This window comes from Lygodium microphyllum, chromosome 5, assembly GCF_053477565.2.
Source record: "Lygodium microphyllum isolate KBCC chromosome 5, Lygodium_microphyllum_v1.1.10, whole genome shotgun sequence".
NCBI lineage: Eukaryota > Viridiplantae > Streptophyta > Polypodiopsida > Schizaeales > Lygodiaceae > Lygodium > Lygodium microphyllum.
The window spans coordinates 86,648,152-86,662,064 of NC_141139.1; the positions used below are offsets into that span (position 1 = coordinate 86,648,152).

At 38.8% G+C, this 13,913-nt stretch overlaps 1 protein-coding gene across 1 annotated transcript; it reads right to left on the reverse strand.

Moving 5' to 3' along the window:
- Positions 1-8,275: 8,275 nt before the first annotated feature.
- LOC148036091 (uncharacterized) lies at positions 8,276-10,344 on the reverse strand. Its single transcript, XM_087679081.1, has 2 exons — positions 9,721-10,344; positions 8,276-8,565 (listed from the first exon to the last, which is right to left on the reverse strand). Exons 1-2 carry the CDS (start codon positions 10,256-10,258, stop codon positions 8,534-8,536), a joined length of 570 nt encoding a protein of 189 aa, XP_087535207.1. The 5' UTR covers positions 10,259-10,344; the 3' UTR covers positions 8,276-8,533.
- Positions 10,345-13,913: the final 3,569 nt, after the last annotated feature.

Consider the following 13,913-nt stretch of genomic DNA (forward strand, 5'->3'; position numbering starts at 1 on the left):
TAGACTAAGTTCCTCCATGAGGTAGTGAATGTAATCATGAAAGCATGCAACTCAATTCATGTAGTGGTCTCCACCCAATCAAAGTTAGACAAGGTGCAAGATTGATTCCTATTCCATCAGGGTCTTCCCAATTGCTTTGATGCTATAGATTACACCCATATTAGCATGATTTTACTACCAAAAGAATATTCTACTACATGGTTTGATCACTCCAAGAATAGCATGAGAATTCAAGGTATTGTGGGTATCAAGGGAAATTCCTTGATGTCACATATGTGCAAGCAACAAGCTAGTTACATGGAAACCAATATGCACCTTGCACACAGATTTTCATGAGCATGGAAAAGGGAACAAGGCATGCTAATGTTCAAATTCCAATTTTGACCAATCTAAAAACATAGTGAACCATGTATTCAAAAATGAGGCCTTCAAATGTTGGTAGCCTCCATTCTAGACATTTACCAAGTATAGTAGCACACCATTTGGGAGGGGGAGGGTGGGTAAATTCCTTCAAACTTTGATTAGTCCAAACACAATCAATCAACATCACAATTCAAGGAATTAAAAAATTTCAAGTGCATGTTAATTTTGATAACGAAGCCCTCATTTGGTCTAAGCATGAAGGGATGTTAATCTCAACATCACGGTAGGTTAAGCTCACATGCAATCACATAATTGAGCACTCCACATGTGTTTAGGTCTACCACCATGAAGGGCTCCACATGTGTTTAAGTCTACCACCATGAAGGGGGAGGCTATTTTCTATTCCATAGCCCCTATTTTTGTATGCACGTTAGAAATGAAGGGCAAGTACAATAGACAACACCATGTCAAAGAAATTACATAGTAAAACAAGAGCGATCAACATGATGACCAACTTTAGCATGAAGAGAAGGCTATTTTACAAAGACCCCAATCACAAACACCATTTGAGTATGCATGGCAGAGCCCAATGGCATTTCATAACACCAAAAATGACAATTAATACTAAGGGAGAAATGCATACCTCTTTCTTTTTGTTTGGGGGGGGGGGGGGGGGGGTTTTGAAGAAAAAAAACACACATGCTCTTCAAACCTTGCAAATTATATAGCTTGAACCAATGGCAAGGCGCATGAGTTAGGAGCAACATAAGATAGTGAAAGAACATGTTTCAAGTGGAGGGAGAGGTCATTTGAGATGTGTACACCAATTCCCACCATTGAATTGATCCACAACAACAAGGAAATTGAGGGAGTGCCTGTCAGGGGGGGGTCCACCTATAAGAAATCATCTATATAACGTGTGTCCAAAGGATATTAAGAAACACTACGAGAGAAAGGCTCTATAGACGCGCACTGTACATACGAAAAAGCGGGCGCGTTTATAAGCGCGTGTATCAACGTGTCTATTCACGCTAGTATAAAGAACGCGTCTATATATCCGCGTTTATAAACGTGCTTATAGATGTAAAAATAAACACGCATATTTTTCATTTCTCATAAAGTCCCTGAATATGACCAAAGCTCTTAACAACTAGTATTGTTGAATAGGGCATGATTGGATGTATATGCGACATAATTACACCTGGATCATAAGCTAGGACATGATATACATGTATAGGATCATACGGACATGATATGCATGTATATACGACATGATATACATGTATAGGGCATATACATGTATAGGACATGATATGCATTACTAACTTTACTTCTTTCTGAGTATTACAAATATACATCCAATCATTCAAAGCTAATTATATATATGTGATTTCATGCCCTATATACATCCAATCATGCCCTATACAAATGTGATTGGATAGGGCATGATAATTGGATGTATATACGACATAATTATCAGAGAAGTGATTGATATATGCACATGTTGCATCTATTGTGCACTTAACCTAGCCATGGCTAAAACTTATATATCAAAGGTTGACTTGTACATTTTATATATATATATATATATATATATATATATATATATATATATATATATATATATATATATAGAGAGAGAGAGAGAGAGAGAGAACTGATCAATACACTCACATGTCTCATTTGTTGTGCACTTAACCTAGCCATGCCTGCCAGTTCATAGCATGAGTAGATTGATGTAAATCAGTTGGCTTGTGCATGTGCAAGCTATTCCAATCATGTCAAGGTGCACTTATAGCTCACATATAATTTTAGATAAGGTGAACCACATGTAGCCAATGTGCACATGTCCTCTTTTCATCATCTTTAGCCAGTGTGTCCACTTGTTGGTGACTAAAATAGATCACTGTAAGGATACTTTGCAATACCAACAAGCCAACTACAAATCTCTTATCTATGAAATGTATAAGTAAATTAACTTGGTTAATTTGATGAGGTCAAGTTTTCCTTCCATGGACAGTGTGGTTGGCTATATTCTACTTCAAGGTTATAGGAACTTACAGAATTCAATGGAGCATCCTAAAAATGACGATACTCTAATTACTATATCAAGTCACTTCATGTACATATCTTTGAATGATTGATGGATAATATGCCTTTCTCTATCTCTTTCGTATACACCTTCATTGCATTATCTCTCTCTAGCTAAAAAGCATTCGTGCTTTATCCATCTATTGATACTTGCATGCAATTGTAAGTGGGATGGTCTAGTAAGTCACCACATATGTGCCAATTGACTTGCCAATGTGTTATCTCTTATCCTCAAGCTTTATTATATATGTCACCACATAGGTCAATTGATTTGCTAGTGTATCATCTCTTATCTCAAGATCTTCTATACATTTCACCAGTATTCTTAATCAAAAACATCATATCAAGAATATCTTGCATTAATCAAGCAGATTGGCCAACCTAACATAAATGAAATTGTATGAATAGCGATGTAGATCAAGATCTTAGCTTAAATCAATGACACCTTTTTGCACAATATAAACTGTTAGAGTTTAACTACAATATATAATGCCTGCAAATAAGAAAGAGGCTTGATTTATTGGACCACTATGCACATACAATCTATATATGTCATATTCCCTAAATGCATGCATTGATACTTACAACATGGAGGCAAACATTTTGATATTGAAAGACTAGGAAAGTCATGTCATGTTGATCCGAAAACAACCAAAAGCTAGCATCTAATTAGTTTAATTGTTCCTGTGCGTCTGTAAGCGCGTGTAATAGGTATTATCTGCGCATATACATGCGCAATTACATGCGCTTACAGACGTGCCACACAGATATTAATTTTTTTTTAAAAAAGTTGTGGCTTTCTTTTCAAACCTGTGCTTTCTTGCGTTTTTTGCGCGTTTTCTACAGTTCGAGCTCGACATCACTACTCATGTCTATCTATCACTTCATGAAGACAATGAGGCAAGGAAATAAGAGTAAAAAGAGGACAGGAGGAAAGAAGAGCCAAAGAGTAAAGAATAAGAGCCAAACAACAAGGAAGAGAAGAAGATTCAAGCAACTTACCAAGGGAAGGGAGAAGGAGGACAAGGAGCTTGCAACCTAGCCGCCACCCGTTGGAACAAGCAAAGAAGGTGAGTTCTTCTTCTCTCTCTCAATCTTGTTTGCTTTCTCTTTCTATTTGTCTCTCTTTTCTCTCTCTTTACATGCTATAATATGTCATCTATGGAGGTTTTTTTGCACGTTTTTTAACCAAGTTTGAAAAGAAATGGTCCGACTGTGCGCGTCTATTAGCGCGTCCAAATGACAGTGTAGACGCAGGTATAGACGCGAAAATAGACGCGCTCATAGACACACACAGGGACGCAGATATAGACGTAGGATGCAATATGTTTTATCTGCACAGGTAATATGATTTTTCTTGTGTAGATGTGGAATCCTGGATCCTCCAGCACTGATCCTGAGTTGGAACGCATGAACAACACCCAAAGCATAGTTTTCTAGAGGTGTTAGTAGCTTTTTTGGAGGTTTTCCAAACAAGAAGCAATTCATGGGGGAGATGACCAATTATCTTGGTCGCCCTCCCACTGCAAAGGAGGTTTTCAGTGTGATGTCTGGGACACCTATCACATCTTTGCCTAGCACTGCCGCACAAACACCAAACCTTCGCACACCTCTACTAACAGGTACTCCACGCACTATGCATACACATAGATCAGCTGATGCATAGGGATCAGTTGAGGTACATGGATTGGCCGAAGCACGTGCATCTGCAGAAGCACTTGTATCGAGTGAGGTAGAGGGTAGTGCCCGTTGAGGGAGGAGGGAGAGTTGTGCGGGAGAACGAGGAGGTCGAGGGCTTTGTGGGGGTTGCCTAAGAGGTGGCTCTCGATCACCCTCACTGGAAAATGAGAGAGGTGAGCCTCCACAAATGTACTACTCTGTCACTGATATTGGTGGTATCTTGCATGACTCTGAGGGGAGAGAAGTGATAGCCTACTTGAGGAGTGTTGTGCATGCCACATACAAAGATTGCATGATTCCCTTCAAGCACCAAAAAATAGTTTGTGGCAAAGAGGTGTTGCAGGCAGTACATAGAAGGTACCCTAATCCCGATAATGCACGATTCTCAGATGATTGGGGATGATCAAAGGTGAGAGACGCGCTTCATAACAAGAGGTCTCACCTTATGACGCGCGCCAAGGAGTCACTGCGGAGACAAGAGCAGGGGCGCCCTGGATATGGGCAACCACCCAATTGCCACCACTGGGAGTGGAAAGAGGCCAAGAAGAGAGTAGCGGAAAAAATGACGTGTCGCCAGCATGCAGAGGCGCGACGTACCCAGATGGCAACCATGGGATCGTCGCATTATGGATCTGGTGGCAGGGAGTCATGGGAGGCTGAGTTTGTAAGTACTATTTGATTTCTTTTTTAAAATTAAATTTTGTAATTTGTTTCACTTCATTATGTAGTGTGTTCTAATACGTTGTATGTTCAAATTGTTTTGTAGTATCATATCGTTGGTAGAATGCCTACTCCTAGAGAGGTAGGCTACCATCGAGGTCATAATCGGGAGTCCACTTGGTAGCATTTCTACAAGGAGGGACTCATCACGGAGGAGCAATATAATCGTGCCATGAGGATTCCACCACCAGAAGAGGTATGTTTTATTTTTTACATGAAAAGTATAGATAACTCTAATTTATTGTTTGTAATGGTATTTATATACCTTAATCCTTTGTGTAGGCGAACCCTGATGGAGTTGAGGATAGCGAAGGGGAGACTAGCAGTAGCGATGGCAGCACCATAGGCAACGGTGGTGGTAGCGATGATGATGCCTCTTCTGAGGAGATATAGAGGAGCCCCATGCATGCATGCATGCCTCCCCTTGGCTTGTAATTTTCATTTTTGATATGTATTACTTTTAGCTAGTGCTTGCGACCATGACCATGCTTGAGGTCACAAGCACTAGAACTCATCATGTAAAAACGTTTCATCTATATATATGAAATTTTGTGTTCTACATACATTATTTTGTTTTCAGTATCCAATCTTCTCTGTTTTTATGAATCTGTTTTGCACGTCTATCAGCGCGTCTAAATTGCAGGATAAATGCGCGTCTATTCTCATCAAAAACTTGTAAACGCTTTTTTAGACGCGTAGATACACGCATGTATAGATGCACAATATGAATATATCCACTTTTTTATAAATTTGAATATATATTTACGTAACGCGTCAATACGTGCGTCTATATGCGCGTCTACATGGGCGTGTAACTCTGACTATAAGCGCGCTTTTAGACGCGATATTGTAGACACAACAGTAGACGCGGTAATAAATGCGCTCGACATTTTTTATCACAGCTCAAATATTGCGTCTACAAGTGCGTCTATGGAGCCTTTTTGTTGTAGTGAAATATCATTTTCTTACATGCTATAAGGACTTTAAATGACCCCTTTACTTTACTAACCTTATGGATTTTTTTAAAATTACATTCCCTTTGAAAACTTTACTGACCTTATGGATTTTTTTAAAATTACATTCCCTTCTTTCGAAGGCATGTAGTATCTTACATGTTCCATTAGGTGGACTCCCTAGGGGCTTTCACTTTTTATTCAACTCGCAATAGCAAGTTTGCATTGCTAGCACTACCTTGTTGGGGGGGCTAGTGGAGATCCAAATTTTTGAGATCCCCTACTATCCCCAAAATATGGGCCAGGTCGTGCTTTCTTAGCACTAGTGGGAGAAAGCTCATCCCTCTCACCCTGTGTGTAACTACATGGTTGCATTATAAGGGGTGGATTGAGTAGGGGCATCATAAATCCTCAAAAACCCTTACAACAAACTCTTCAAAAGGGGGTTCTAAGATGTTTTAGCAAGGTTAAGGATTCCATTCGCTAATGAACAAGATCTTCCATTAGCTCCTCTTACAAAGAAGGCTAATCCAATCGAGCACACAAGGCTCTAACATGGCTCACACATAAGACATATTTTGACAAAGCTTTGACATGCTCACACACAAGACATTAAATATTTATTTTGATTCTCCTTTCCCTAAACCTACGCTGTTGGTGTGTGATCGAACTATTAAGTCTACCTTCTCATCCACTCATGCTGGTGTGACCCAACCCTAAATAGGGTGTCTTGCTATGAGTACCAATGGAGTGGAATGGTTCCACTCCATCCACTTCCCCTACATGTGACTTAACCGTAACAAGTTTGACAACTCCAGAGACAGAGAGTTGTTGACTAACAATCATCTTTGGCACACATTAGAATGCATTGTTTATCAAACTCCATCTACATCTAGTGTGCTATTCCACTCCACCCACTTCCCCTAGATGTGACTTCACCATAACAACTTTCAAGAGAGGTTTAACAATCACATTGACATTCGTGTGCCACTACTCCTTGGGTCAATGGGATAATCAAAACTAGTACTTCCTAATTCTCTAGGGGTTTTCACATAGAAGTGGCACTGTAGGTTTAGCACATCCTCATGAGTTGTAAGTTAGCACATCCTCAAGAAGTGAACTTGAAGAAGCAACCCTATATATAACAGTTGTGTGCCAGTATTGGCCTTGGCATTGAGATCTTCAAGCACTAAGTTCTTCCTATGCATGTGCCACTACTCCTTGGGTTCAATTCATTGGCCTTGGTCAAGGGACATGCTTCTTAAAAATGGGATGATCAAGTACTACCCAAACTCCAAGCATGCATGAGTGATTCTCTAGGGGTTCACGAAGTAGCCAATAAGAGCTTCAAGCATTGAGTTGCCCTATACATGTGCCACTACTCCTTTGGGTCAATTCATTGGCCTGGCCCCCAATGGACATGCTTCTTAACAATAAGATGAAACTCTTAAGTGAGTGGCTCTCTAGGGGTGGGATGAAACTCAAGCGTGAGTGATTAGGGATTCATGTAGAAGTAGCTACAAACCCCCTTTGTATTACTACCTAGAATGCCACTCTTCTTTGCCTTCACCATAATGGAGAGGCTCATTATGCTTCAACAATTTTTCAAAACCAACGCATCAGTACCTATGATGGCACTTTCTTTGCCTTCCATTATGAACGCATTACTACCTATGATGTCACTCTTTGCCTTCCCCATAATGGAGAGGCTCATTATGCTACGACAATTTTTCAAAACCATCACAAAAATGGCCAAAACTACATAAATATTTTTTAGGTCTTCTAATATTGACTTTTTTCTTAGGTCTTCTAATATTGACTTTCCAACTAAGAGAGAGATCGACTAATTTCTTCTATGCTTCGTATGATTCACACGGCCTCTTGCTCTAAATATTTCAACTATTTCCCTCGACTAGAGGGAATCAAGTGATTAAACCCCTCCACTATTGATAAGAACATAAAACACACACTTAAGGACTCCAGAATAAAGAGGGTTCATAGGTCATAGGTCTAGCGGAGTGGAGGGTTCAACAAGTCTCTCCATAGATCCCAACAATTTAAAAAACCACTCCACAAATCAAACGATCACCCCCGAATTAATCAATTAATTACTAGGTGACATGCAATAGGGTCCATGTTGCAAGCTTAGTTTATTCAAGCATTTTTGCGGGTTTGTGAACCATTGTCAATCCAAAAACGACAAGCGCAAATGATTTTAGACTGCCATAGCACCTTAGACTTGCACAAATGGTTTAGACCTAGACCCTTCATGACGCCCTTAAAAAAGCACATAGGTCATGCAACTTGAGCTGGCTTAATGTAATGAGACTTGGATATAACAAAACGTTGGTCATTGCAATTAGAACTCGTCTCACACACATTCGATGGTTGGTCGCTCATACAAATTTCAACAATATTACTAGACACAAACACGATTGATACAACTTGAATAACAAAAACCTTTTAGCAACCTTTTAGCACAATAACAGAAACCTTTTAGCAACCTTTTACCAAAATCCTTTCTTGTATATTTACGCCTGTTTGGTAAAACCTATATACACACACACAATCCCCCCCTTCATCCATACATTTTTTTAATCGAACAAAGTACACCCTACATAGGGAGTTTATTCGTCTACGATGGCACACCCATCGATCAATGGGAGAGCACTAGTTGCGCAACTAGGATAGTTGCGCATGTTGCCACAAAGGTGGTCCACTTCTCTCTACCACCAATAAGAATCGTCCATCAGCACTTCTGTGAACAAATACAAGCAATGCATTAAGAATCAGTAATCCAACATATCGCAATCTAATTTGCATTTTGACCATATGATATTGCACGACACGATGTTGTAGGACTACAACAGTCGCAAAGATATTTACCAAGCTAGCTGACAATATAACAATAATATTATATTTAGTAGCAATATATATATTCGATTAGACTTTCATTCAATATATATTAGGTTATACTTGCATTCGATCATACAATTCAATTCAAGCAGTAATATTATGTTGAACAATCACAAAATTCGATTCAAGCTAGCAGTCACATTTTATAGCAGTATATATTAGGTCTAGATCTACATTCAATCACACATCATCTATACAACCAATACTTCAAAACTTTCAATTTAAGTACTCGAAGACAAATACACTAAGGACGCGCAAACTATTGACAAATGTAGGTAGAGGTACCCAACAAGGAGAATATTGACGCGCAAACTATTGACAAATGTAGGTAGCGGTACCCAACAAGGACAATATTCTCAAAAAACTAATAGTAGTACATAAGCTGTAGATTTGAATCTAACCACGATTCTAACATCGACTTAACTATAGAGACAATAATTGATACTATAGAGACAATAATTGATATATTATTAGATCAAACATTCATACGACATTCAATAATCACAAATTAAGAGAATATAATTTATATATTAAATCATATCCATAATGGATGTATTGGATCATCTTAAGAGAATATAATTTATATATTAGATCATATCCATTGCATTCATATGCCATTCAATCATGGCAAATAAATAGGAGAGACAATTACAAGAGAGAATAATTGATATATTAGATCATATCCATTATGTTCATGTGCCATTCGATCGTGGCAAATAATGCATATCAATTAGATCATATCCTTTATGTTCATATGCCATTCGATCATGGCAAATAACGCAGACAATTATAAGAGAGACAATATACAATTATAAACCGATGAGAGAGAACTTGTGGCACAAACGAAATAGGTATAGATTATGTTAGGCTTAAATGACGGAATCTACTAGGTTCATATATAAAATGACGGGCAATGCATCTAAAATAGATATAGATTATAACAGACTGCCGATATATAAAATAAAATGACGGGCAATGCATCATTTAGACAACATACCTCGGGACGACCTTGCACGGCATTCGCGAGGGCGAAGGTTGCACTGCTGGAGGAGGCGAGAGGACATCTGGGCGGTCATGGTTCTCCGCTGCTGCTCCGACTCCTCTTCTCGTCGCTGCGCCCAGACGTCCTCCTCTTCATAACGACGGCGGCGCTCGCCGCCTCCGTAAGCCTGCTGGAAGGCGTAGCAGCGGTCCTGCGAGCGGATGCGCTCCACGGCCTCGCAGCACGCGCGGGACGGCTGCTGCTGCGTCACCCCTCTCCCCTCAACCGACATCCATGACAAATACGAATTGTAATACGGCGACGACTCTCTTTCCTCCTCCACCTCTCGCCGTTGCTGCCTGAAGAAATTGTCGCACGCCCGCAGCCTCGCGTGCCACTCCTCCCTCGACCCTTCCCCTCTCCTCCTCTCCCGCTCCCTCTCCTCTTCCTCCCGACGTCGCTCCTCCGCTCGACCGTGGGACGTCGCCGACACTTCACTCACTATCACCAACAGCACCAACAGTGCTCCCAACAAAAACACACGAGCCGCCATATTGATTATCACCACCAACTACACACAAGCTAACAGGAGCTATTGTACGGGAAGCCTCGCACTAGCCGGTATGCAGGCAAAATAGCTGAGGCCTCGACCATACTTATAGGCGAGCGGCCCCTGCCCTGGCCTCGACGTGACCGCGCGTGATATTCTCGTTTCGACTCGGCGCTGCCGCCGCGTCTCCCAGTATCCTCGAGGGCGACGTTCCCTCTGGATAAGCATGCCACTCTCCTGCCATGCACCTTCCATAGTGGCACCTTCCATATTGGCCCGATCCCATCAGCCAATCTTACTAAAAGATGAGCTTCTTTCATCGAATAAATATAGCGTAGTCAGGTGGAAATTTGAGAACACCAGACAACCTCTGAGGTGAAGGTGAATAGAGAAGAGTCATTGACACCACCTTGCATATTGGCTCCATCTCATCCGACAATGTTACTAAAAGATGGTCTTCTATACTCGAGTAGATACAATCTAAACGGGTGAAAACCCAGGCAGGGCGGAACCTACTCAAGGCTTAGAGTCATTAATATCATAGTTAGTCAATCATATGTTTGCTTCTATCCTACTCAAGGCTTAGAGTACGTATTCAAATATTCTAGCTAAATATTTGACACAACTATCTTGCACTCTTGTTTAGAAGGTCACAAACATATGCAAGTCTTCATTGCTAATGATTAGTGAAGTCTGCATCCATTACTCAACCAAACATAGAAAGTAGTTGTTAGGGTGCTACTTCCCGGTTTTGCAATGCTCTCACATAAACACCCAATATCTTTCTTATGCACACTTGGACAAAACTATTTAAAGAAGTGTTCCCATTGTCTAGAAACAATTAAACAAAATTCTTTAATATACAAACCCTTAGCAATAATAATCTAGTTGTCTTGACACCCATATCATATATGTACCTTTCCTATACCAAAATCATATTATCAATAGTGCTATCATCCCCATTTTTGCAACAGTAGGCTTGCACTTCTATTCCATGTTGGAAGTAGCTTCTCTTGATGAGTGACTATACAATGGTGGTTCTTATGAGCTAATCGTCCCCACTTCCTCCTTGGTTCGCTTGCTATATGGATCATGAGTCCACCACAAGGTTGTAGAGCACATTGCAACATTTGAAATTTGGGAAAAAATGGGTGGGAGTTGTTCGCATGATGTTTGACGTAGATTTTGTTATGAATTTCAATTTCAAAATTGCAACACCATTTAAGCAATAAACAAGAGTGTTACTACAAGTATCACTTATGAGACCAAGTTTTGTATATCATTCAATGTTTTTAGTGACAATGAACACTATAAGAGATGAGGAGAATTTCAACACTAGTTTCTCAAGCATTTTCCCAAAAACAAATGGGACGTGGCTATAAGCACCAATATGAGCTTTGAAAAAGGTGTGCACATTATAATCACCAACATTTCCACATGTAAATACAAGTGCTTATACTAATCCCATTTAAAATATTGGCTAACCAAAACGACAAAACATATTCCAACACTAGTAGAAAATACTTACAACCATGGGTTTCCTTTCTTCATTTTGATGATACGATCTAGCTTAAAGAAAGTCCATAAACCGTCTTGCATTTTTTGTTTTAGTTTTCCTCTTCTTTGTGTCATTTAGGATAGATTAACTCACCTAAGTGCATTGTATATTGTAGATAGTAAAATTTTTCCCTTTTTTGTGTGTTCTTATGGGATGGGTGGATGTGTGGGTGGGTGGATGGGTGCATGTGTAGGGCATATAATTTAGTAATATCATTGGAATAAGGGTGATTGTGTTCCAATTAGGCAACACGATCAATCTTCATTTGACATATGCTAGGTACAAGCATGCGCTTGAAAATTGATACTTTGTTATTTTAAAAATTGATTTATAATTTTGTTAAAAATAGTGATTAATTACGAAATAAAAATCATAAAATTAATTAGTTATAATTATAAAACTAGTAAATCAATTGTAAAGTGATTTGGAGAAAGCGAGAAAGAGAGAGTAGAGAGTAGAGAGGGGAGAGAGAAAAAAGTCGAAAGAGTGAGAGACAAAGAGAGTGGAGAGAGTGGAGAGAGAGTGGAGGGAGATTGGAAATACGTCTAGCTTAAGTTAAAGAACCACAATGACAATCTCTCAAGGCTCTAGTTAATGAGATCCAGCCTTACAAATAACAAGAATCCAGCAAATCAAGGAGTGTATTATGACAACATCTTTTATCTCTACAATTAATGAAATGCAAGCACATCACAACTCTCCAAACATTGAGAAGAGGATTGGTAGAATCTAGCAAACTATTGGACTACATCAAATCGCAAGTATACTAACAAGAGTTTCTAACGAAAGTGCCAAAAAAACGACTACACTCGTACAGTCAGTATTTCCTATGTTAAAATTACCATAATAATTGTATCGCTATATCAATCAATAATACATGGTTGAATATTCTCACACATTGGCACATATTGTAGCATGCATTCTGACATAGTTACCAATGTACTTTAAATTTACCCTTCAAGTGAAACTTTTCTTTTCTCTGTATAATTTACAAGGATACATGTACCAAGAGCGAGCTAAAGTGAAGGTGACCAATAGCACAATGTTAAGAGCTCATCCCCTCCATAATTCTCAAATTTTTGGTTTCTTTATTTGCTTGATTTCCAAGCACTTTCTATTCTCCTCACTATCGTTGAGAAAAGCCATGGCTTCAAGATGGAGTTTGTTGTTTTTTGCATATATATACATGAAAAACCCACATTTTAAGCTTTGTTGTGATAGATTTGAGTGAGAGAGTTAAAATGTGTGTGTGAATTCAAGAGAAATAAAGAAAATAACAATGTACTTTGTTATCGTCAATTTAGTTTCTTAATCATGAATTTTGTACGTAAGCAAGAGATAGAAACATAAAGACATATAATATTATGGTTTGGTTGCTTCAAAAAAAGAGAGAAAGAGATGAAAGCTTATAGTTTGATCACTTTCTTGGCTTATTTTTTTCTTTAGAAGAGAAAGAGAAAGAGATAAGGAGATTAGGGCAAAAAAAGATTAAATAGAGAAGAAATCAAGGGAGATAGAAAAAGATTAATAAAGAGACAAGTGTGAGGTCTTTTAAGCCTAGATATAAATTATCTGGTAAGGTATATACAAGTAGAGGTAAGCTTCTTATGTGTAGAGACAACCAAAGTAGAAAACATTGAACATCGATATCTCCATCGAGTATCCATCAAGTATACTAGTTAACGTTGTTAAATATAAAAAAAATTATTTAGTACAATTACTGGTTTGCTATATAAAACATGACAAGTCAATTTTAATTTTGTTTTACCTTGCGTTAATTGAGATTTAATATTTTGATACACTTCTTTATAATTAGAGTTATGGTTTATGTTTTAGAGGTCTTAAGTACATTGTCATGCATTTTTGTGAAAACTGGATCTACCTCAAACAAGTTTGAAATGTTATCTCAATGAGGTGAAGCAAGCACCATTCAGCTCGTAAGTCAAACACACAAGGAACTCGTTTTTTTCAAGTATTTGGAGGTGAAGGATTTTTTCAGCTTGATTGAAGAATTTTAGTACTTTTGGCATTGATTCTATAATTTGGTGGTATTACTTGGTCTATATTGAATGTTGGAAATCCTTATCGTTTTCAAGATAA

Bases quoted from the DNA above. Each gene is read 5' to 3' on its own strand.
- LOC148036091 (XM_087679081.1), bottom strand. From the start codon at position 10,258: ATGGCGGCTCGTGTGTTTTTGTTGGGAGCACTGTTGGTGCTGTTGGTG. The intron at 8,566-9,720 runs GTATGTTGTCTA...ATTTGTTCACAG, and splicing joins CCGTGCAAGGTCGTCCCGAG to AAGTGCTGATGGACGATTCT.